We start from the raw sequence: 27,620 nt of genomic DNA, 5'->3' as shown, positions 1-27,620 counted from the left end.
AATAACAAAAACATATAATATTATAACACCATATGCTATAATATTATAAAATACTATTCAATAAAATAGATAAAATATAGAGACTGAAGAATGAGGAGACTTTTTAATGCAATGGCTAACTGTCATGGTGTGTAATATCATAATATACAAGTACCTACCTATGTATTAAGATAATAAGTTTACTAAAACATTCTTCGCAGTTTCCCTTATAATTTAGACTTTTAATTTCTTATCCTTTTATACCTTATTGATACGCTTAAAATCATGGGTGATAGTTCACGCAAACCAGTGTATTTGAAACTTAGATCACCATCTTCGAATGTAGGTCAGATGTGATTCGCACTGGCAAGGGGAGAGTGGCGCCGGAATGGCGGGAGCCTCGTTCCCTACGCGTCGCGGAGTCTGCACCTAGTTTGCGCTATTGCCGGCCGCCTCACGTTGCTCTCCAAACCAAAAATGTCCGTCCACTTAACTATTAATAAAATTAATTAATTATATAACATGCATAACAATTTAAAACTATTCATAATTTTACTAATATATTATTTTTTCGTAAATGTTACAAATGCCTCAATTAAAACCAATTCCATGGATACAATAAAAAAATCTCTCGAGGAACACCAAGGGCACTTGTTAGTGAATAAAAGTAAGACCAAAAGCGTACCATTGAAAATAGCAAATGTAACGAAAATAAATTTTGTGCGTCCAAAATTAAAAAAGAAAAAGACTGAAGCGAAAATTATCACACTGGAACAGTAAGTATTATTCTAAGAACATTATTTACATATTTATAATGAACAGATTAAATATACCAAGATCTGATTAAAATTTACAATAACATCAAAATGAGTTAGATCTAAATCTTTAAAGAAAAATCTTAGCAATATAATTAGTACAACTTCTTCATTGAGTTTTAATTTTTGCATCTTAATCAAGAGTACGGAGTTGGGCAAAGGCAATATCAGATAAACTGTTCGAAAATGAAAAGCAGTTTGTGCGACGAGACATTCTTTTAAAAGGATTTGCCGATATAAAGTCCGAAGTCCGTAACGGAACAGCAATTGTGGATAAAACTACAAATATCTTGAACGAATTATTAGAACGGCGTGGTAGAGCTGCCGAATCAATCATGCGAAAAGCAGAAGAGCTGGCTGCAAATAAAATTCCCCCTCCGTCGGATTACACCTTTGTAAGGAGTGATGTAAGTAAGATAGTTACTTAGATATTTAACAATATATATTAAAAAAAAAAAACAGACAAACTTTAAAGTAATTCAGCTTAAGAACATGTTAATGTTAACGTCCTATCGTTATAACAAAAAATGTTTAAAAAATAAACATTCGATTTGCTAGAAAAAAAAACAACTGAAATAAGAAGAAAAGTAAAAAAATCATTACGTAAGAAAAAACGATTATGAAACTATTTCAACAACTCTAAAGCTATAATAAATACTGTGTTAGGCACAGTATGTATTATGAGAAACCTAATATTACTTAAGCAAAAAATGTATTTTAGGACATAGATGTTTTAAAACAAGAGGAGAAACAGGGGAAAGAATTGGAGCTTCCTTTGAATTGCAGCAGTCTGAACAAAGTGAAACTTACGAGTAGCGTACACTTTGATGCAAATGTATCTTTAGAGTACACCAGCGTTCACGTCGCTTTAGAAGTATTTGAATGTGGTAAGAACAATTTCTCATATTTTTACTTGTTTTGAGCGATAAATCTTTGTGCTTTTATTGAATAGACATACTATTTTGTATTTTTAGAAATTATATAAAATTGAGTACTACTTATTGATATTAAACGAAGATCAAGAATTCTATTCTGGTGTCTGACTTCGAAATTTATATTTGAGCAATTTATTTTTTATTTTGTACTGAAGAAAAAGTATTTATGGGAAGCCCCCATTTCTAAATGACTTTTCTATTAATTTTGCAGTGGCGTAGCGGATATCATTTTTATTCATTCTCTCAATATGTTTTAATACTTTATAATAATCATATCTAATAAGTTTTTATATATTTACAAGCTACAGGTTACAAAATATTAAACATTCATGTTACCATACGTCCTATACAAATTCTTTAAAAAAAAGTTAAGGTCAAAAATACCTAAATTAACGAAAATTTTAATTATAATGAGTTTTATATGCTCACTTAAGAAATCAAAGATTCTCCATACAAACTTTCATCCCCTTTTCACACCCTTAATTCATGATTTCCATAATAAAACCTAACCTATTTCCTTCCCTGGGTTTTAAACTACCTTCATATGATACCTCATCTAAATCGTTTTAGTAGTTTAATCGTGAAGACCATTACTCAAAATCAAAATCAAAATATACTTTATTCAAGTAGGCTTTTAAAAGCACTTGAATCGTAATTTAACCAACTATATTAAGTTAAGCTACCACCGGTCCGGAATGCAGATTCTACCGAGAAGAACAGTAGTTACTTTATTACAACGTTTAAAAATACAAAATCATGTTAGTTAAATACAATTATATATCTAAGTCTTTCGCATGTATAATGTTATTAGGGATTTATCTTTGTAGATCCTCGGGTACTTGAACATGTATATTGGACAGAAGGACTACTGTCTACGTTCAGAGAAAATTACGCTCAAGATGCCACACTCGACTTTCAATACATGTGTAGTGCACAAGGTTTCTTAAGACATTATCCTGGTATGATAACAATTTACTTTAATACTCTGTTGAAAATGATTACAAGAATTTCTCATATTTGCAAATCATTTGCTAGTTCGCAATTTTGTGTACAATGCAAAATAGCTTATCAAAAACACGAATTTCTAATTAAAATATTGAAAAAATAATATGTTTTATATCTTAATCAAAATGTAAAGATAAAATTTAATGAAATATATTTTTAGCGGCCCTATGGCAAAATATGTACAAGCTGAAAACGGATGGCGAATATCTATACGACTGTAGACTTCGTCCATGGTACGTCAGCGCTAGTGGCGCCCCCCGAGACGTACTAATTCTTCTCGACGCTTCTGGTTCCATGAACTCCTCAAACTTAGTCATCGCTGAACAGTTCACACTTGCACTACTCAGCGCATTGACAGATGATGACCAAGTCAATGTACTCCGTTTCAATGTTGTGGTGGAATCGCCCATTCCATGTTTCAACGAAAAACTGGTACCAGTGAGTAAGCTGATGCTATCAAATTAAGGAACTTTGTTTTTTTTTAAATGTAGAATCGATAACAGCTGATAAATTATAGGTAATGTTTTCTTTAATGGAATTATTTTTGCGTTTGATTAATATTAATAGAGCTATTTGACATATAAAAAAAAAAGTTTTAAAAGTATATTTTATAACAGGTACCCAAACGAATAAAAGGCATTGGCATTGATTTTTAGAGATTTTTTTTATATGTATTTTTTCGATTCTGTAATTGCGAACATAATTTCCAATGCACTACAATGTATTAATTTTATAATAGAAGGTGAGAAATATTTTGTACATTTTTGACGCATTTGAATACAATTATTTTTTATTAATTACTTTTATATTTCTTCCATGTTCATTAGGCGAACCATGTGAACTCTGCCGCAATGATGGCCGCGCTAAAACACCAGAAGGCGGTGAATGAAACGAAAATGGACAACGTCCTAACATACTCGGTGCACTTACTGAATAAGCAGCGTAAGGCAAAAGACACGCCAACGTCCTGCCAACAAGCTATTGTTATGTTAACAGACAGTCTATACGATAACTATACAGAACTCATGCATCGAATCGACCCGGACGGTAGTATCAGGTAATGGTTTGTGAAGTTATTCAATATAATTTTCTAACATTATCAGCCAGCCTACTGGCTCAAAAGTGGTATAAAGTACAGAAAAAAATTAAAATAAAATATATTTTATATTTTAACGAGCTTAAGAGTCTTAAAATGATAATAATAAGCTATTTATTAGCGCTGTGCTGTAAACACAATCATTGAATTTTCTAAATGGCTTTATCATGTATGTACAGTTGGTGATACCAAAAACTAAGGCGGTGCTTTTGCATTAAGTAGCGAACGTTTTGAATACAAAAAAAATAGATATAGACTTAGTGTTGCGTTAAGTCGACTTTAAAACATTTTTTTAAAGAATATATTTTATATATACTATAAAAATCAAAATATATACTAAATATTTTATTTTAAGTTACAACATAATTCAACATATTACATAATTTTTTATGAACATCAAATTCGTCAGACTCTTCGTCCTCTGGCTTCACGATCGCTTCGGCGTGCGTGACAACACGCGGCTGTACGCGGGATCCGCAGCGTGCGAACGGGATGGGTACTACGCGGAGCTGGTCACGGACTCCGACGTCACGGAGCAGGTGATGAGCATACTGCGGGTCATGGAACGCCCACTCGTGGCGCAGCGCAAGCATCGCCTCAGGGTGTACAGCGACGTATATGCTAATGTAGAGGTGAGAGTAGGATTTAAACATAGATATATTTAACAAGAACAAACTTATTTAATAAATATACGAAAATATTTTAAAATATTTCATTAATTATATAAACTATCTTTACATATCTCAACATCATCATCAATTTCGGCGCAGAAATGATATTCTAACATTACTATTACATTACAATGGTACACGTGCCTGCCATTTTACTTAATCTATCCTTACGTCAAACCAAGGTCGAGGCAAAAAAATGGGTGTATTGGTCATGGAACACCATTCCATATCTCTTACGTATTCACCTATTCTCATTATTTTATAATACTATTAATTAACTATCTATGTATATACATTGAATGTATAATTCATAGGACCCAAGAAGGAGTGAATACTACTGGCAACAGAAAGAAAATGCTGAGCAAACCTTCCGATATGGAGAGTTACGGCGAAATAAGGACAAATTTCTCGCAACCGAGAAATTGTACGGTGACTACATTCACATACGCCAATTGGTGAGATTTATTTATGGCATTAATGTTATTCCTAGGTAGGTTACAGTGGTATTGACTAATTTAAATGCGAACTAGGCTTTCAGATAGAGTTTTACCACTAACTAAGATTGACAACAAATTACCAGGGAGTAGGTAGCCGGCCAAAGTTGGAAGATAATTTTGCAATCGATCAAATTTCTCTTAACTTAACGAAAACTAATTCCTCTTAGATTGTAGGTTTATTCTAAACTGAACGTAGAAATTGATCATATTATGTCCAAAAGCAATATGCGATGTTTGCAATAATAACTATAATTTGTTAAGGGTACTTTCATTTAAATAGCGTATCACCATTAATTGACAGAGATGTCATCTCATATTTCTATTTATGTTTTCTTCTTACCATCTTCTTCCTTGTTTATTGATGTTGTTATTGTTTCAGGATAACTATGGCCACTATTATGAAGGTGAAGATGTAAACTACCGACTGCAAATAAGCGTTTCAGTTCCCATCTTTGATCACTCTACATCAGAAGTAAGTACCCAGAGTATTAACCAAAAAGTTATAAATTTTTATCTGCGTAGAGATTCGACTTTATATATCGCCAAATTTAATTCTTTAATTGCGTGAAATCGTACCAACGAGGTAGCCAGATACTAATTAATTTGTAGAAGGGTTATATTCACAAAGTAGACCAGCAAACTGGGTACCTCTTTGATCTGTAGTCACATTTCTAAACAGATGAAAAACGTCGTAGGTACTTGGAAAATAAGATCTTCAGGCTACGCCAATAACGCGCCAGCCTTGGCGACCACGTACCCGATGTCATATTCAAACATATAAGCAGTAAATACTGTAAAATAATCTGTCAAAAAAAAACGAATTTCATGAAGATTAAAAACATTTTTTTGTATTTCATTTCAATTTGAATTTCTCCGACTCTAAAAAAATACTTTATATACTTAAATATTTTTTAAAAATTCAGTAGTTCTTGTCTGAATCCACAATCGTTGGTTAAGATTAACGAGGTCTAGCCACTGTGTCATCTCGGCTATCAATATTGTTTCAATATAAATATAAAATACTCAATTATAAATTGTCATATAAATACTATCATTGGAACATTACTTTTATAAAATATTATTTAACTAATATGTATATATATATACTTTTTTCAGAATATAACGAAAATCCTGGGAGAGGTAAGTTTTAATGCACGTGCTATAAATCAATTAGTATTTCGACTATATTCCATAAATAAATTCTAGTTATCTATGATATTACATTATTTTTTTTATTCATAAAGAATGTCTCTAACTGCTTACAAACGTAGATGAGCAATAATATTTTAAATAATCGTCCTAAAAAAAAAATTAATTAAAATTTTCGTGGAAGTACTTCATTATTAAAATAAGAAATAAATAAATATGTATTTAGATTTAAGATGTAAATTCAATTAATGTAATGATTCCAAGCAATTACGCAAATTAATTAAAATACTATCAGAGGTTGTGACTTGTGAAGTATTTGTATTAAACGGCGACACCGTGTGAAGTCACCACTTTCAGTTAAAACGAGTAGATATTTATTCAATAAATTCTTCCAACTTCTATAAAACCAATTTATCAATGAATGAATCAATACATTAATCAGTATCTCTTAGTATCTCTCATGTTTGATTAACGAATATGTGTTAGCTATTAATCATTACAATTGACATTTTTATCATTTAATGCGATACCAGGAAAAACAGAGGAATTCAACAAGAACGGTAATTATAAAGAAATATTTATTTTCGAGACTTAAAAAATTAAAACATAATATAGAATGCTAATTGCTAACAATATTTCCCGTTGAATCGCAATTTTGATTTTACGTAGAAATGACTGATAGTCGTTCTTCCTGCAGTACCCCGTTAACAGATTGCTCGGAGTGGCGGGAGTCGACATACCCATAGACCACCTCAAGCTAATCCTACCTTACTACCTGGTGAGTCTACTAGTTTGTTTCCTTTTTATTTTATAACCCGTTAATCGAGGAAGGTTATAGACCCAGTCGGATTTAGGGAAGGACACCCGGGATACCCACAATAGATATATCCTAAACAAAAAACATCCCAATCCCGACGAACATTTAATATAGCATATATGTAGATATTATAGTTCTACGTGAATTATGCGTTTTATGTCTTAATAGTTTGTTTTTATAAAGAATCAAAAGAATGATATATAATATTTATATAGATAAAAATAATTTGATATCTGAGATTTGAGATCTATAAATTATTCAAACACCTGACTGAAAAAAAATATTCATATTATTTGGAAAATTACCGGTCCTCTGTTGCTTCTATACCTATAAATCCGGCCTGTTTATAATATATAATATCTCACTACGACCCCCAGCGTCGATGTAGTAAACGTTTAACGCGGTCGACACCTCGCAAGTCGTAATACACGTGTAAAAATGAATGATTACATTTTGTCCCGAATTTGTTGCGACTCATCCAATTACGTTCAAACTTTGTAATATACATTGACATTTTATTCGACACTCAAATGAAGATTTCAGACACTATCATACAATTATTGGGACTTGAATCGTATCACATAATAAGCATAGACAATGGAAAAAGCATAGCGTGGATTTAATTAATAAAATATATTGTAATAAGAATAACTCTAATATGACCAATGCTGTTCCAATGTGGGCTGTACGAATACAACCCCGTTTCCTAAGTGACGTACGAATACAATTTGTATTGGACTCTACAACGACGACTTTTCAATTCTTAATTGTCTCGGGATGTGTGTCAGATGTTTTGCGGTAGTTTAACTCGGTGTACTTAGATGAGTGGTTATCTAGTCACACGAGCGGTACTAGAGCGAGGGTCACCAATAAACGGGTATTTCCCCTTTAACCTTGAAAATAACTTAGTAACAAGAGGTAGGATTTGTTTTAAGTGCGTCAAGATAAACCTGTTCAAATCATTCTCATGTAGTTAATTTATCTGGTGATAAATTACACTCACATTAATTTAAATTAATACTTGGTGGTAGGGCTTTGTGCAAGCCCGTCTGGGTAGGTACCACCCACTCATCAGATATTCTTACGCTAAACAACAGTACTTTGTATTATTGTGTTCCGGTTTGAAGGGTGAGTGAGCCAGTGTAACTACAGGCACAAGGGACATAACATCTTAGTTCTCAAGGTTGGTGGCGCATTGGTGATGTAAGGAATGGTTAATATTTCTTACAGCGCCATTGTCTATGGACGGTGGTAACCACTTACCATCAGGTGGCCCATATGCGTCCGCCAACCTATACCATAAAAAAATACCGCTTCGGACTGTACGAGTAGTTTCTGGTTTGAAGAAATGTCATTTTTGTCAGCTCAGCGGTTATTATTACATATTATAATAAAAATAACAACAGCCTACATCAACCTCGATATCATCATCAATCTTATTTCACCTTAACCCTGTTAGTTTGTTATTATTATATGTATATATATATATATATATAATATATAGAACGACGCTCACGTGACACTAAAGGTGATGAATATTCCTTAAATAATTTAAATGTAATTAATAAGTTGAATAAAGATTAAGATATTTTATGTGAGCCAGTATAATTAATAATTACAACATCCCTACTATGGTTAATAACACAATGGAAACAGGAAGAATGGGTTATACTTCTGGTATTTGTTTTATCAATCAGCATTGAAAAGGCTTGACTTGCTTTATCTCACCCCACTTGCTTTCGTTCTCCAGGAAAACTGTACGTAGACAGAAATTCGTCAACGTCGTAAATAATTTCTTATGAATAAAAATCACAACTAACTACGTAATAATATCTAAATCAAAACATGTAAATAAAATATAGACAACATACAGTTCTGATAATAGATAATATTTATGACACGATATTGGTCATCAGAATTGTATGACGCAAAATTATTAAGTGTCTGCGTTATGCGTTCGAACACTTATATTTACTAAGAAATTCGTTTTAAAGATATAATCATTCAGATAAATATTTCTTTTTTTAATGGCCGCGTGGTTCCTGTTATGTACCACAGCCTTTAGGTATCGTAAGATGTTTTCTTGTCGTTCATCAATCAAACAAATGTCTCTGACCAGCCCGCCTTAATAAAACTTTAGCAAGAAAGTTTGCCGTCATCCTAATCAAAGAGAAGAAAAGCAAAAAAATAACAACGAAATTTACAAAAAAAAAAAATCATATACTTATTAGAATTTCTACTTTTTCACTGTTATTAATCATAGTTTATTCATGATAAATGTAAATCCTCTTTTTTACTTTTACCACCAACATAATAACACTCACTAAACAATTTTAAAAAAATCACAAGTGAACACGAGCTTTTGACCCAGTAGCTGGGCATTTACTGGCCGTTAGCTTATATAATCAATTTTATTATTAACATTTTGATATAAACTAATAAATAATTCACAAGAAATCTATAATTTCCTTTATTCTATTTAAAGCTAGGTGCTGGGGGCTCGCTGTCTATTGTGGACCATAGAGGCAACATTGTAATACATGAGAACGCCAAAGTTGTGGTGAGTAATATACAATACATAAAAAATATATTTAGATGTTTTGATTAACACGTAAAACAAGATTAAACACTTAAATTGAATGCAATCTTTACAAATGAATTTATGAATCAATCCATTTCATTTCGTATATTTAGGAAATAATCGAATTCAACAAACTCATCTAATTTTACCACTAATATATGTTATAGTTTAGGTTACGGTCTCCTATTAAATTATAAACGTAACGTCCAACTTTAGCGCAACCGTCGCATCATTGGTTAATACACATCTCAGCAGCGAACGACGTCTTATAGAGAAGTCGATAAACAGTGTTCGCGTGTAACGCTTTTCGGGGAGCTAGTATAACTTTCCCAAGACGATTTTATACCGAATAGGCAACAACAGGAAAAGGAATACACGATGGAACTTGTCCCTTTCCATCGGACATTCAATTACCTGGCACGGATATAATCTTACCACAATTGGTGATCGACCATTTAAAATGATGCCACCTCTTATGAAACCATTTCTAATTTCTCAGAGACAAGACAATCATCAGAAAAAAAATATAACTAAAGATTAAGCAGAGCTCTGTTATATTAAGAAAATATTTAAGAAAAATAATGTAGCACTCACTAACGACAATACAAATATTTGGCATACTGACACTCGATCTTTACGCTCCAATGATAATAAGTCTGAATGACTATTTATATTTAGTTATAAATATATATTAATATAAGTTTCGCCTACGGTGACAAAATATAGAGGACGATTTACAATAATATATGTATAAAAGCAGACTAGATAGATATTGTGCCCAAGGGTGACAAGACACAAACCAAGACACAAACACAGTGGCATTTCTTCTTCGAAATTGTCAAGTATCTGAAAGACATATGCCAATTTCGACGATCACAAAACAACAATATCGCGATAACACTCAGGCCAGCATATGTTCAGTAGAGTAAAACAAACTTAATTTATTACCTTGAAACAACAAAACCAAGGCGTTCCTCACTTTATGTCTGGTTATTAGTATTGTTAGTTTATGTAATAAAGGATGAAGGACCCATTTTTTGATAAATACATTTTCTAGTATCTTTCATATAGAAATTTCATATCTAATTAGATATGAAATTATTTCCTGTCTACACGTTTGCTAAAGCGACACTATTTAAAGAAAGTAAATTCGATAAAAATTAAATACTAATAAAAATAAACAAATTCGCATTAAAAATTAACAAGTTAATCATTAATTCTGTATAAAAGTCAAAACTATTGTAGCTTAGCGTATAAGTGGTCGGATATGCCAACTGATAGTAAGCGATTACCACTGCCCATAGACTTTGTTGCTATAATAAATATTAACCACTTTTAACATGCGCTACCAACCTTGGCAGCTAATATGTTATGTCCCTTGTGGCTACAGTTACACTAAACCTATTCGAAAGAAAGTAGGAAAAAAGATTAACAAACCTTAGATATTTCATGCGATTTGCTAATAACACAGCTATATTTTGCACTACAAAAGTTTATGATTAATACATATATCTTTATTTATAATACAACACTGTTACACTACTTATTTCCACTTTAATTTTACTTCCAAAATTCCGATAAGAGTTTCGGCGACGTCCAAAACGCCATTTTTTCGCAAATTCATAGTGAATATCATTACATTACATTAGCAACCTGTAAATTTCCCACTGCTGGGCTAAGGCCTCCTCTCCCTTTGAGGAGAAGGTTAGGAGCATATTCTACCACGCTGCTCCAATGCGGTTTGCTGGAATACACATGTGGCAGAATTTCGTTGAAATTAGCCACATGCAGGTTTCCTCACGATGTTTTCCTTCACCGCCGAGCACGAGATGAATTATAAACACAAATTAAGCACATGAAAATTCAGTGGTGCCTGCCTAGGTTTGAAATCGAAATCATCGGTTAAGATGCACGCGTTCTAACCACTGGGCCATCTCGGCGGATTATATGATGAATATCATAGATTAAGCAATCTCTCAACCAATGCTATCACGTTAATTTGCTGTCAAATGTTATTTATTTGGCTTTTTTCTGTTATGGTTTGAATGGATTGTAGCTAACTCACCCTTAAAACAAGAACACAAAAATACTAAGTATTGCTGTTTGGTAGTTGAATATGTGATGAGTAGGTAGTACCTACAAAGACAAGCTTTCAGAAAGACCTACTACCAAGTATTAGAATTTCATCGTTGGGAAATCATTATTGATTTTTAAATAGATTATCCACGTAAAGAACTGACTATGATCCTGCAGAGACCCTGGAACCAGTTGGTGCTTTGCCCGTTCGGACTCGGTTTTAGTATTAGATCCTTGTAATGGGTTAAATATTTACAGATTACTTTTAATGCTATTATAACGTTATAATGCTTCATAATCAGGGTAGAAGATCTCTGAGACTTGAATTAAATGTAGCAGATATTACCAGACCCGGCCCTGGTTCTGCCACGTAATAGCTAGTCCACCTTCGATGAAATTGTTTATTATAAGAAAATATTTTAATACTCATCATGTCTGGCAATCTGCATATAGACAATTTTATGAGCTCAATAATTCCTATTATATGATTAATATTTTGATTTATAATCATTACAATTATCTTATCAATAAATCAACAAGCAAACATTTGGTGTCGCTATTTGAAGTTTTTGTAATACTTACTTAATCTATTGTTCACAATTTGAGCTACTTTGTTCATTTTTCTTTGGAACAAAAGCGCGAAAAATGTAGTGTCACTGCCGCTCACACAAAATAGAGCCGCCAACTGCTAAACGGCGTTTCTCGCGTACCTATAATAACACTAGCTCACTTACATTTCCCTGTTAGAATACGTGATTCTAACCTAGGTGAGCACTGAGCCCGATTTATATGTACGTAATTTGTGTATATACACATAATAAATTATATAATTTATCTCGTGCTTTACAGTGATGAAAGACATCATAAGAAAGCTCATCGTAAGAAAATTCATAATCTTTTATTCCGAAAAAGTAACAGTGATTTTGTTATCTTACGTTATTGATAAAGTTTTCAATCGTCATCATACTAATATTACAGAGGTAAATTTTGTTTGTTTGTTTTTTCCGGATTTATGCAAAACCAAGTAACCGAATTGATGTGAAACTCAATTTTTTTTAGTTTTTTAGTTTCAATACATTAAACTTTAAACAAAGTATTAATCTTTACTCCTCGTAGAACATACACAATTTGTACATGCATAACACAACTTTTTGCATAAGGTGGATCAAACTGTCTAATGACCAAAGATTTGATGAAGGAATGAAAAAAGACTGTATGATAAAATATTTTAACAAAGAACTGGCGGTGACATCAATTAACTTGATACTCATTATGGCAATAGTATTTATATCGTATAATCTCGAGGGAGACCAGAGAACCGGTAAACTCTCTGTTCTCTCCCTTTCATCCGATGAGACGGATGAAGAAGAGACAAATATATTTTATGTTAGGTATATCATTATGGGTTTGGGTAATTTTTTCCCCGCATAAAGTCAAGATATATATCTAAGTGTACATTAATTTCGAAGTCATTTATTAAATATAATATGAATAATAACGATAAATTTTCATAAATCACAACATGATTAAACACGCTTAATCTTTCTAATTTTCAAATCACTAATGTGAAATATTTCATTGTTAAGACTCGAGTCTAAGCTCTTAAGTACCTTTATCAATTATTATTCACAAAATTATTCATGAAGAGTTACTCATTAATAAAACATGATAACATTTTGATTTAAATGTTTTTTCTATTATTGTCTTGTAAAATATATAGGTTTAACGTAACGATTTTTTTTGTTTTTAAAGCAATTTTGAGGAAAAAAAAACAAAAACAAATTGAAATAATATCTTTTTCTGTCTCGCATTTTTAAATTTGGACCGATAATTATTGTTTTAATATTGACAAATGACCAGTGCTTATTTGTTTTTATAAATCAGAAGAAAAAAAATAGATTTTAATTGATACTATTTTGTAAATAAATTTTTGAAGTGGCATTTTTGACTTATTTTGAAAAAATCTAAAACACGTGATAACTCAAAAATGGTTCACTTTTGCATTATGTATATGGGGGTTAAAATTATCGCAAATAGTCACCCCTATCATATCCTAACGGTAATTCGTCGAATTACCAATAGCCCTGTATATATATATATTAATTATCAATGCGCATTTGTTTACAAATAGAAGCAATCGTACATTTTCATAAAAAACCAAAGGAAGTAGACACGATTTCCTCGCAGTCCGCTCCTCACTTCACATTGGCAAGAAACAAAGTAGTAACTCTTTTCCGCCAATTTTTGTGTCCATTAATACATCGTGTACGTTTTATTATAATATCCGGATCCCTTCATAGTGTTGAGATGAGAATACACATTATACAAATGTACTCCAATTTATTTACATATATGTTAATGTCTTTACAATACGAATTTTAATCAGATTTGATTATTTTGTATGTTCTAAGTTTTTTGGTCTCTGTGTCTTTTTATCTTTAATATAATCTTTTATTGAGTAATATGCCTAATCTATTATTTTCTTTTGATATTAGATTCGAATTTATTAAAAGACCCAGTTAGAAACAACTATGGTAGGATGGATTGTCTTTGCAAAGTCAAAAACGAAGTGTTATAAGTTTACAATGATTGTCACTGTTTATTTTAAAAATAATAATATTAATAATATTATTGTGAACATACATAATATTATTAAAAAATATATTGTTAAGCAATTCTAAGTATACTTACTTAATTAAAAACATCCTGAAAGGAGTCACGAGGTCAAAGATTATAAGTAGATCAGCTCTCTTTTACAGAAGGAAAACAGTTTCAATACCGTTACTCCATAACGTTACAAAACGTAATACTATAAAAATTGCCACAGTTTACTAATCGAAGAGTATCAACATCAGATAGTTGACTGAGCTTTCAAACCGCGTATGGGGTGGACCTGAGTCTAATGGATGGAATTGATACAGTTGTAGAAAACCCAAATTTAGCCCGTAAGACCAAATTCGACGGCAAGAATTGTAACTCGAGAGTTTTGCTGATGATGATTTATTAATAATGTATTTCTAATTTGCATATCTACTATCAAACATTCGCGTACATCTTAATGTTATCTAGCAGATAATACAGTAAATATTCATATAAAATATAACATTTCATCTAATCATTAAAAAAGCATGTGTTAGATTTTTTATTAAGACTTAATACATTATGTCAGGATATTTTAAGAATAATTTCCATTTCTTTATTATTTTATTATATTTTAAGGTTATAAGACAAAAAAAGATCATATATAAAACACAAATATTTATTTAGCCATTATAATAGCTGTAGTAATCGTTATATTGTATCAATTAATAATTGCAATAAAACCAATTACCAAAATCAAAATATACTTTATTCAAGGAGGCTTTTACAAGCACTTTTGAATTGTCATTTAACAAACTATTTAAAGTAAAGGTACCATCAGTTCGGAATCAATTCTACCGAGAAGAACCGGCAAGAAACTCAGTAGTTACTCTTTTTCAATATCCAAAAATACAGTCATTTTAGTTAAATACAATTATACTAACTTTGTATATTGATAATTGCAAAAACACAATTCATATATTCATCAATAATTTAACAAGCAATAACAATTATATTATATCACAAAATTATATCGTACCTTACTTGTTAGCAGCAGCTTGCTGGTCCAGGATCAAAGTGAAAAGTAAACGTAAAGTGTTCTGTACCGAGCTTCCATCACTTATATAAGCCTTACTACAGATCACGTGACTCACAATAATGAACAGAAAAGTCAAAGTACCCTCTTATTTAATATCAATGTTATCAATACAATTCAAAAATAACTTAAATTAAATTATTATTATTACAGAATTGATTAAAACATACAATACATAGTGTAAGCCTTGTTTGTGTACTTCAGTTATTTCCACAGTATAATGTCGTATGGCATCCTACTCTGGGGTAATGCAGCTGACATTAATACTATTTTTGTACTGCAGAAGAGGACTATTCGTGCAATTTATAACCTGGGCCCAAAAGATTCGTTAAGAGATAAATTTAAAGAAATTACAATAATGACTGTCGCTTCTCAATTTGTTTTTGATAATGTTATGTATGTACGCAAAAACATAAACGATTTTCCCAGAAATTGTGACGTACATTCTATTAACACTAGGAACAAGAATAAACTTGTTACTCCAAGTACCCGATTACACAGGGTTAGTAACTCTTTTTTGGGGCAATGTATACGTTTTTACAACAGGATCCCAGAAAACGTTCAAAATTATTCAATCATAAAATTCAAAAGAATCGTTAAAGAGCGTTTGTGTGCTAAAGGATATTACAACACTAATGACTTTTTAGTTGACTGCACACCTTGGGAATGAAATGATCGCCTCCAGGCTGCTTCAAATAGCTAAAATATAATTATCATTGTACATGGAAAATGGTTAAATATATATATCCCGCTGAGTTTCTTCCGCCTGTTCTTCTCAGGTCCGAGGTGCTAAATTCCGAACCGGTGGTAGATTTTTGACAATCAATAAGCAAGTGTAAACACTTCTATATTGAATAAAGATTTTTGAGTTGACTTTGACTTGACTTGTAATCGTCTAATTATTTATTTATTTCTTACTTTAATCTGACACACGCGTCTTTTAATGATTAGATGAAATATATTTTTATTAGAATATATATAAATATTTATATAGAAATACATTTAGTATAATTTTTATTTTTCAGTTCGATGGCGACATATTAAAACCAGGGTACCGTACAGTCGACTTTTTAGATGTCGAGCAGCCCGCTGCAGATCGTTTGCCGCGTGATTATCCACAAGATTGGTACGAGGTGAGGTTATTAGTTAGCCAATAGAATAACTTGTAGTATTAATAGAGGGAGTCTCAGCTCCTCACACTTGCAGTTTCTTTCAAATTGTGTATAGTTAGTTTATCATTTAATTCGACATACAGGTTATAAGAAACAATCACATACAAAAGTATATAATATTATTATATAGTATTATAATAATCCACTATCCATTTTCCTGAGTAACTACAGTTATCCACGGGGTCGTAGGCTCTCTTATTGCCCGTGCGAAGTCAGATGATTTTTATTGTTCTATTATTGTGTGTTTAATAATAAAAGTTATTGTCGCGTTGTCTTATACTGAATATCTTGCTGATAATCAGATGGAGATTATATATTATTGCGTCTGATTAAATAAAATTAAACAAAAGCAATTACTTATAGTAATCTTCTTCTAGATTCGTATTCGTCGAAAAATAAATATTTTTTCGCAAATCATGATTTTAGGTACATATAGGTATATATTTAATTAATTACAACTATGTAATGATCTAGGCAATTATCAAACCCGGACTGACAGAGTCTGCCCGAGGAAGCTTGAAGCATCGTCGAGAATAAGCACTAAATCTTCTCCTCCTGCAAAGGAATACTTTGTCACAGCTTATGACATTTAGTTTACTCATCTATTCACCTTAAAAGTACTGAATTCTGATTGAGTTCGCCAGAACAATATCAGGCACAAACGTCTTAACAGCTTAGTTCCTATAGGAACTAATTATAATTAGCCGTGGTTAATATTGTTGTTGAGCGATTGTGACCAGGAATTTCATTTCTTCTGTTTAAATAAATCGAATTTAATATACAATAGTCAAGGTTATAAATTTATTAATCGTATTAAAATACAAATGTTTCGGACTATCTGCAAAAAGGTGCGGGTAATGCTACTTAGGTAAAGGTCAACAGATAAATATATCTTCCGGTTATTAACTATGTCACAATTTATTATATTTATCAAAAGTTTATACGAAATACAATGATATAAAGGGATTATTTATAAGGAACAAAAAAAAACAAATCTAAGCTCGTCTGAGCTAAGTGTCTACTTACGGTCCGTGTGTGTTTTGTTTAATTCGTCAATATTTTGACTCTTTCTGTCATCTTCAATTTGTCATTAGAAAGGAGAAGACAGAACAATGTTTATCTAACCCCTAATTATAACGGCTTTAACTGTAAATGTTCAATTTAAGCTGTTATCATTTAAAGATATTTTTTTATGAATATATAGTTGGACAGGCAAATGTGCCACCTGATCGTGGTGAACACTACTGATAGAAATTTTAACCATTTCTTATATCTTCAGTGCGCCACCAAATTTTAGAAACTAAATTTTTATGTCTCTTGTGCCGGTTACACTGGCCCACTCACCCTTCAAACCTCAACACAATAATACAAAGTATTGCTGCTTAGCGGCAGAATATATGATGAATGACTAGTACCTACCCGAACGGGCTAGCACAAAGGCCTATCACCAAATGTATCATGTAAGAACTAATTACTGTAAAGGAACCAGCATCTTTAATTGCTGAATATATATTGATATTTATTAAACTCACCGATACATACGAGTATCCAATCACGAAGATCATGCAATAATTACTATAAATAGTTGAATTTGTATTTTCATTTTAGAAAAGACTAGCTACCTAGTAGACTAACTTCTTAGTCTTCTCGATAGAATCTAAATTAAGAACAGATTGCGGCATTAAATTCTTTACATGCAGATTCAAATGCTTATACGAGCTAAGGCTGAGGCCGCATTACGGTTTTTTCCAGCTAGCGGTTAACCGCTACAACCGCGAAACCGCTTGACACGCACGCGCAACGATTAAAAACCGCGAAACCGCCCGCGATTCTCACAGTTTGAAGATGGATTTCAAGATGGCAGTATGTGTTGTTGCTCTGATATTAAAAAATAGAAAGAGAAAACGTCAGCGTAAATTTCACAAATATTAGGTTCATCCAATATTTTGTTCATATTCTGGTTCGTTTGAAACAGACTCCGACTCTGTTGACGACATAGTTGCAACGACGCGCCAATGCACCCTCCTTACGGCGCGGTGGTCTACCGAATACTGACCAATAACCGCCCTCTGTCACTTGCGATAAGTGCGTGCGCGCCAACTAAATTCTATGGGTTACAAATTTTGTTGCAGTTTTTACCCGCGAGCATTTTGTAAAATTTCACGGTTTTGAAATCAGTCGCGGGTGAAAACCGCTAGTGCGGTCGCTTGTTTTAGTTTCCTGGATACACAAATTCACGCGATTAAAAACCGCAGCGGTTTAATAGAAGTGCCGCCTCAGCCTTACTTGAAATTAAATTTTTTATTCCTTCTTCTTTATTAGTTCCGAAAAGAGTTAGTTGTCGATCATCCCAGTGGACACAGAACGATGGAAACTAAAAGCATCTTCGAAAGTGGCATGCGAGCGATCATAGAGAAAAAAGACTACTATTGGAAGAGAGTGATGGACCATTACACGGTAGTAGTTGCTCTTCCAAAATATAACACGAGACACGCCGTTCCTGACGCAGCATTCACACAGCAGCTAGCTAAAGAAACATTTAAGATATTGCACGACACTGAGTTTTCCGTACATCCAGAATGGTATGTATATGTATTAGCTAAACGAGCACCTTGTAAAATACAATGTAAAAATGAGTTCGTGTAAACAAGTGCACTTTATTCCATCACTCAGAATCCGATGGGAAGTAAAATCCGTCACCGTAACCGGACACAAAAAACCGGAAAAATATATCAACGTTCTTCAAGTAATATTAAATAATTGAATCGTGTATTCTTTAGGGTTTGTTTATTTTTGACTATACCTAAGTATACATTGCATATAATCTGTGCACTAGAAACTTTTAGCATATATAAACTGAAAAAGAAAACTACCTTAGTATTATTATACTTTTTTTATATGATATCGGTAGGCGGATGAGCAAATGGGCTACCTGGTGGAAAGTGGTCACCACGCCCACAGACAACGGCGTTGTAAGAAATATTAACCATTCCTTACATCACCAATGCGCCACCAACCTTGGAAACTAAGATATTACGTCCCCTGTGCCTGTAGTTACACTGGCTCACTCACCCTTCAAACCGGAACACAACAATACTGAGTACTGCTGTTTGGCGGTAGAATATCTGACGATGAGATGAGGGTGGTTCCTACCCAGACGGGCTTGAACAAAGCCCTGCCACCAAGTTAAACTTAAAAAATATATACAATACATTATATATATACTTTTATATAAACATATCAATTAATTGAATACATTTCAGGTTGTACTGTCAATATGTCGACCCACATTTTGAAACAAAAAAAGAAGAAATAATCCACTTCATCAAACGAAGACGAGACGAAGCGAACTTCGCTATGAGGAAAATAAAGCATCTCTTTTCGCCAATTAAGCCGTCTCTTCTGGAAAAAACTTACCAATGTAGTTATAATCTTATATATTAATAGCTTAAGCCGATTTTTGTCCCAGTGATTACGGCACGACAGCTGCCCATAAAAAATCGGTTATGGTCTCATTTCGAAGATTGCGCTTTACTAAATTGTTACGATTTAATAAATAAATAATTTTTAAAGAGCGGAAATAAGTAACTGGCCGAGTAGAGAGCGGTACTATAGCTGTATAAGAAAATATAAAATAAAAACGTTAACATCATTAACGTAAATTGTTTTCGACAAACTCCAATTCTAACTGACCTAATGTATACAAAAAAAAAAACTCATTTACATAAGGTTTCATAATTTTGTTGCAAAATTTAGAAGAGTGACTTATATAAAATTAAATAATCATAGGTTGAATCATAGATGTAGAAATTCCTTGAAAATGCAAACCCAAGCGATTGAGTTGAAATTTTGATAATAATATTTATCATTCGCAGCAATCTTTGACATTGCAAATAAACTTCGATTAGCACAAATTATACCATACATATTAACTTATTGTACAGAATATATAGTGCTAATGTTATCTTTACTCAGCACATCAACTATCACTGCGATCAGCGTATCCTCGTTGACGGCACAGATAATACAATTATTATTAAATTATGATAAAAACAAAATCAAACCATCCAATTATTTTATCTAAAAATTTAAGCATCACTACATAGTATAAAACAAAGTCGCTTCCGGCTGTCTGTCTGTCCCTGTGTATACTTAGATCTTTAAAACTACTACGGATTTTGATGCGGTTTTTTTAATAGATAGAGTGTTTCGAGTATAACGTACTACAGTATTGCACACGATGAAAAGGTCTACAAAAAAAGTCCGGTATGGTATAAGTCTATCTGTTAGGGATAACCCACAATAACCATTTTTATCCTTTACTTTCGGCGAGAGAGCCAGGCTTATTTACGAAGCGATTCTAAGCAATAAAGCATTAGTTCTTATCCAATTAAGTACCTTAAATACATTGTGCATTTCCATAAATCAAGATGACACTTTACACCATAAAATTTAAATGAATATTTTCGGAGATATTACAGATTGAAAATGTAGGGACATAGCGGTTTGTATTGTCTAATGAGTAATGACAAAAAAGCTGAAAGTTGTATATACAGACATTCTGCATTATATTTAGTATCAGCATTGCACGCGTGCGAAGCCGGAGCGCTAGTTTAATATAAATATTAATTTAATACAATTTTGTCCAGGTAATGAGGACTTAATGGCCCGTCTATGCAAGGAGATTATCGCCACTGGCCCGTGGATGGAGATAGACAACATCGAGGGAGAACATTCGCTGGGCTCCATTATGACATTCTTTGCTAGTGGTATTTATATCAACCGATCGTTGTGCTCATGATATTGCTAGTCTAGGTTTATCAATTTGGCTGACATTTATGTCGGTTTTTGATTGAGATGTTCTTTGGTTATTTTATTTCATTAAACGTTATTTTACAACTTTGTTACTGTTGGGGTTCAACTGCTAGAACAATCAGAAATCCCATTTAACAGATAAAAACTTAGTAAAAATCGTCAGACAACATACCGTCTGTGAACTTTTATAACAATTATCGTAGTACATATTTCTCCTATGGATCAAACATATCACTCATTATATGAAATGAAAGTTAACTAAAGGCATAATTGCAAGTCATCTTAGCCTGATTAACGCCGAGAAACAGCGCGAACGTGAGTGTGAATAGATTAGCCGTCTTAATCTTACTTTAATTAACCAGTTGGGCATATTCGTTACAAGGGTGCAATCACAGCTTACAGTATGACATAAAGGTTTTCCCCAGAAAGTGGTTTAATGCGATGGGCGGTACACCGCGCGACTAGTGCTCACGCGGAGCCTCCCTCCGGTGACCTGTGGTCGCACGGCCCCGCCGAGCCGTACTACCGCCGCGCCGCCGCCGCGCCTGACACGCTTGTCGTACACACGCCCGTCGCGCCCGCGCGCGTACACAGAAACAGCTTCCTGCCGCCACCGTCGGTGAGTTCGCCTACTCCCCCTAACATAACTAATCGGCTAGGATGTTACAAACCACAGCAGCTCCAACACTAAGCCTGCTAGAAACACAATAGTCTACAGGTCAGTAATGAGAGTTTTTGATCTCATGATATATACTAATCATATCTATTTACAGACATAACTTTAAGACGAATCATTATCATAAAAAACTGAATGTAACTACACCAAAAATAGCGTTGAACTGAATACTGGTTTTATGGTTGCTAAATAATTAGGATGGTAACTTTAAAGTTAACACACTACTCCACAGTTATAATCCTTTTCAATTAAAAAGTATATAAGCTTCCGTGAATTCCTTTCGCAAATGAAATAAATATATGAATATGCAGCAGACGAATGTATTTATTGTGATGAATATGTGTAATGAATGATTAGGGTACATGAGAACTTAAGATAAATTTGTAGGAATGGTACAGAATACTCAAAATTGATACATATACGGCCAATTAATGGCCTCTTTTTTCTAAAAATTGGCTAAAAACTAACTGATACAATACTTCAACATAAATGAATACGAAGAAAAGTTTTATATTTTTCGTGCAACTCCATTTGCGAATATTGTAATAATTTTCAGATTCCATCATCATCGTTATCGGATCTTTGTATCTTTGTATCTTTAATGGAATCTATTATATGAAAAAAATTTTAGCGATAATGGCTCAGTTTATAAACACATTATGTACGTTTATGAATTATTATTACCTACAGGCTAAAAATCGTCATTTTTGTCGTATCACCACGATTTGAAAACATTCCCATTGCTGCCACAGCTAATATCGGAATACTTGACGTTGATGTTTCAAGTCTCGTTCGGTTCAGCGGTCAATTGGAAGGCAAAGCTAAATTGGCAAAAAAGCTTGGTGTGGTCAACAAGACAAGACGGTACTTCACGTAAAACTCGCCTATAACAACTATACAAGGCGAAAATTCGGCCTCACATAGAATACTGTTCTCACCTCTGGGCGGGTGCTCCCCAGTACCAGGTTTCTCCTTTTGACGATATTCAGCGCAGCGGCTCGAATTATCGACGATCAAGTCCTATTCGATCGGCTTGATCCTTTGGCTTTGCGTAGAGATGTTGGCAACATTAGGAATTGCCAATTCACATAAAGAGAAACGTGGACAATCTAAGATCATTCTTTCCACGCACGCGCTGATTGTAGAATTTCACCTGAGCGTAATAATCTAGGAGTTTCAAACATTGAGTATAAACTGGTGGGCGGTCAGCGCATAGGCAAATTCCCTTATGTTGCGGGTGTCCAAGTTAAACGATGACTTCTTACCAGAATTTTACCAGAAGAATTCTAATATATTTTTAACTTTTTTTCTATTTTATGAATTTTCTGACATACTAGCTCGGTGAGCGATATCAGTGGCTCACGGCAGCTCGCACTCTGGGACATACCAATGCGGGAGTTTTCGGTGTCGCCGGCTTCCACTTCCATCCCAAACATTTAGAGGACCTGCTCAACTCCGTTACTAATTTACGTATACTGGATGACGTAAGTAAATTTAAAGTATAAATATATAGGTATTTCTCGATAACACATTTTCATTATCTGATCAAAATTATGCCCTTTTTATTTAGAAATTTTAGTATGAGTATCTGTCTGTAAATATTTTATTTCATTTACCTACCTGTTTCAATGGCAGGCACGATTTGAATATTTAGCCATATATATCGTTTGGTTAGGCCTTTATAATATTATTTTTAATTTGTGGTAGCATTTGTAATATAATACATACATTAAATACGTACAAACTTAAATTGTTTTAACTAATGCTAGTGCGATGAGGAGGATGAAGATGATTGCGACGCGCGTTGCGACGGCAAGGACTGGTCCTGTGTTCTCATCGACGAAGGAGCGTGGATAGTCTCCAACGTGCGGGAGGACGACGAGGAAGAAGAGGAGGAGCCGCTGAGAGAACACCTCGCTAACTCGCACCCTGCAGCGATGGCAGCGCTGCTTAATGCTAATATATTTAAATTGAGCTGGATACACGATTATCAGGGTGTTTGTTTCCCGCCTAAGAATGAAAAGATATATTCGAGAGCTCCGGTTAGTGAGGGACGCGTGAATTTATACTTACAGTTTGTTAATATTACAAAAGCTGAAAAGCAAATACATCTAACTACCTGAACAAACCTAAACCATCACCACCTTCCATGAAGACCGTCAATAACCACCAATTATAGGAACTAAGATGTTACGTCCATTGTGTCCGTAAATGTAATTTTTGTAAATATGTATAATAAAATATTCTAAATATCCCCCTGCTACACACTCTCTCCTCTCGCTCTCAAGCACATAAAAATACAGCAGTATTTTTACTTGCTGAATGAAATGGAAAATAGGTAAAAGTTTACTTGGTGGTAGGATTTTGTGCATCCACTCATCAGATATTCTACCGCCAAACAATAGTATTGTTGTATTCCGGTTTGAAGGGTGAGTGAGCCAGTGCAACAAACAACAGGCACAGGGACGTTACATCTTAATTCCCAAGGTTGGTGGTGCATTGGCGATGTAAGGAATGGTCAATATTTCTTACAGCACCATTGTCTATGGGCGTGGTGACCACCATGTGTATTTTGACGGGCAAATGGTCCATTTGTCCGTTCGCCTATCTATAAAATAAAAAAACACATTTAAACTAAAATTAACTATGAATTATTTACTTTACAGTCGCTACCTTCTTTAGTGAAGTCAGCTTGGCATTCTGTGAAGATGCTCATACGCGCCACTGAACATGTTCTCACAGTTGTAACTTTACTATATTCCAGTGAGTTTTCACATCTTATTTCTAGTTACGACAGCGTTTGAACACAGTATCCATCACGAGCAGACAATCCAGTGACACTTTGTCAAAAGAGTATCGAATAAATAAAAAAAATATAGAAGGTTCGTTTTCAAATACTTGAATATAATATATTTTAAATAAATTATTACTAAACTGAGTTCGATGCTCCAAAAGCAGCATAGTTGATACATTTTTATTTCATTATTAATGATTAATTTTATCAACTTTACATTAATAACTTATGTTTAATAGCACAAAGAATCGCTTTTATAGCTTGTTTGGCCACGGTAACAGCAAAACGTCAAGATCGACGTGCAATGTTAATATCTTTAAGAGCAAAGTTACTGATGCAAGCAGTTCTATTTTACGCGTTTACTTGAATGATTTCGGTCGTTGATAAAGTAACACAAAGTACATGTCCCATTGCTGGACTAAGGCCCTCTTTAATTTTAAAGGAGAAGGCTAGAAGCTTACCCCACCACTGTGCTCCAATGTGGATTGACGGATACTTGTAGATTTCCTCACGCCGAGCATGAGGTGAATGGTAATCACAAATGTGCTTAACATAACAATTCAGTGGTACTTGTCCGGGTTTCTACCTGCAATCGCCGGTTAAGTTTCACATCTTCTAATCACTTACCTAGTAGGTATATATTTAAGTTAAATAGCTAATATAACTTTTGTGAAATTCAGGTGTTCTCGTAAAGAGTGATACGGAAGCCGAAAAAGAAAAGCGCCGTAAACGTCTGCGCCGCGACTATGAGCGCGAGAAGTACGAGCGGCTCTACGACAAACGAGTGCTCGTCAACAGGACGCGCTTCACCGCCTGCGACCGCTCTCGCGCACTCTACGAGCTGCAGGTATGCTACCATCTATCTACCTATCATGCCAATTTTTTTTTGCAAGATTTCAGTGAACGCGATCTTTCAACAGTATTAAGCTAATTCATTTTAGCTTTGCCATTTGGCAAATATGCCTTATATAGATAATATCACGAACAATGATCTTCTCAAAGTAATTTTAATATTTAGTATACTGAAATGAAAAATATTTTTGGCATATATTTTTTTTGTTTTTCACAGCGTACTCCAAAAGCAATGGAAGCTTTAAGGCGGACCCCCCACTTGTGCAAGTGGCCTCTAGTCGGCGCAGAAGTTCCGAATACCAACCTGCTCCTACTGGCGATCTACAACGGATGTCAACACTCTGGAAAACCTGTCAATGATCCATTCACCAATGAACCGGTATAAATATATTTCAATAGCATCAGTGAGTACGATAGCATAAGTATGACATTCGTCCAGTACGAACGAGCTGAAGCGACTCGGTCGCAGGTGCCGCTGTCGGAGCTGTCGCAGGCGGCGGGCGGCGCGCGGCGCGGCACGGCGGCGGCGCGGCTGGCGTGTTGGCGCAACCGCGTGCCGCTGCCCGCGCGCGCGCCGCACACGCGCTGCTTCCCGCACGACTTCGCTTACGTGAGCGCTCCTCTGTGCACCCGTGGTGCCCGACCTTTGGAGTTGGCCGGCACTAAGCCTTTACTTTTTAATGAGAAAGAATATTTGCAAGAATATCGAATATCCAATCACGTAAAATACAAAGCAGAAATTATTTTATTGTTATATAACAAACTCGTAACCCGCGGCTGCGCTCGCATTTTAGGTGATTAGATTGGTCGCCAGGAGTTAGGTATAAAAAAGCTTGTTGTTTAAGCTTTCTTCGTATCAAATTTCATCAAATTCGGTTCAGTGGTTCGGTCACGAAAGAGCAACAGGCAGTCAGACAAAGATACTTTCGTTATTTACAATATTAAGTATAGATGAAGTTTTTAACAGTTTATTTTCTCACTTACTTAAAGCGGTATTACCGTTGCGAACCAGTGACTTGACAAAGAGAAATCAAAATCTTGGAGCTTGTCACACGATAGATAAGATGAAATCCATCGATATTGAATGATTTGATCAGATTTAACTAAGATAAGATATTAATTAAACTTGGACAAGGATTTGTCAGACAGTAGACCAATAGACAAAACTATATTTCACCTTTATCAAATTAGTTACATCGTTTTATAGTGTTTATTCGCGGAATAATATTCTCGAAAATGTAGATTATTGCTACTTCGCTCTATTTCGATAAAATCTATGATGCTATCATTTAAGAATTATTCTTATCACATGATTTAAAAGTTATTTAACCAAATAACGTTGATACGGTATTTGGATACATGTATTCTTTGAATGTTTAATTTTTATAATCAAAAACACATATCATCCTATAATAAGATTCCACAGTTATTTTTAACTTGGCCCATTAAAAAATTTAAAGCTCATATCAAACGCATATTACTCAATACAAGATTATATTAAAGACAAAAAAGCATGGACTTAGTATTTATTGAGTTCTGGGCAGGATATCAAAAAATACAATTACTCTTTACTGACATACTCGGTAATTGAAATGGTGGAAAAGAGTAACTACTGATTTTCTAGCTGGTTCTTCTAGGTAGAATCTACTTTCCAAACCGGTGCCAACTTTAAATTTAATTCAACACTGTATCATGACGATTCAAAAGATTTATGCCCACTTGAATAAAAAATATTTCGATTTTATCACTTCACGGATAGCTCTACTGACCGGCTAACTAGTTATTTTTATTATGTTTTCAGGAAGTGGGCTATCGACAATGTGGCCCCTGGCTCCCAGACCCCGACTCCGCTAGCAATATTCATCTATCAATTGTTCTATCAATGGTTATGTTTTTAAATTTTTTTTATATAATTGTAAAAATAATATAAACAATATGCATGTATAAAATATAATTTAAAAAACGCTGCTGTTATGTGTTAAAAATGTTGAAATGATACACGGTTACCACATTC

At 33.8% G+C, this 27,620-nt stretch overlaps 1 protein-coding gene across 1 annotated transcript; it reads left to right on the top strand.

Moving 5' to 3' along the window:
- The first annotated feature begins 379 nt into the window (after positions 1 to 379).
- On the top strand, positions 380 to 27,620 carry LOC113398759 (voltage-dependent calcium channel subunit alpha-2/delta-3-like). The gene is made up of 24 exons (XM_064216898.1): positions 380 to 755; positions 937 to 1,201; positions 1,516 to 1,681; positions 2,557 to 2,688; positions 2,895 to 3,172; positions 3,562 to 3,791; positions 4,240 to 4,462; positions 4,816 to 4,956; positions 5,378 to 5,470; positions 6,115 to 6,138; positions 6,681 to 6,707; positions 6,845 to 6,925; positions 9,450 to 9,524; positions 16,323 to 16,430; positions 18,792 to 19,051; positions 19,733 to 19,890; positions 21,119 to 21,238; positions 21,710 to 21,903; positions 23,298 to 23,444; positions 23,730 to 24,002; positions 24,627 to 24,723; positions 25,435 to 25,601; positions 25,824 to 25,985; positions 27,408 to 27,620. The coding sequence occupies exons 1-24, from the start codon at positions 502 to 504 to the stop codon at positions 27,534 to 27,536; spliced, it is 3,804 nt and encodes a 1,267-aa protein (XP_064072968.1). The 5' UTR covers positions 380 to 501; the 3' UTR covers positions 27,537 to 27,620.

Source organism: Vanessa tameamea, chromosome 14 (assembly GCF_037043105.1).
Source record: "Vanessa tameamea isolate UH-Manoa-2023 chromosome 14, ilVanTame1 primary haplotype, whole genome shotgun sequence".
Lineage (NCBI taxonomy): Eukaryota > Metazoa > Arthropoda > Insecta > Lepidoptera > Nymphalidae > Vanessa > Vanessa tameamea.
This window is presented reverse-complemented; position numbering and strand designations above follow the sequence as displayed.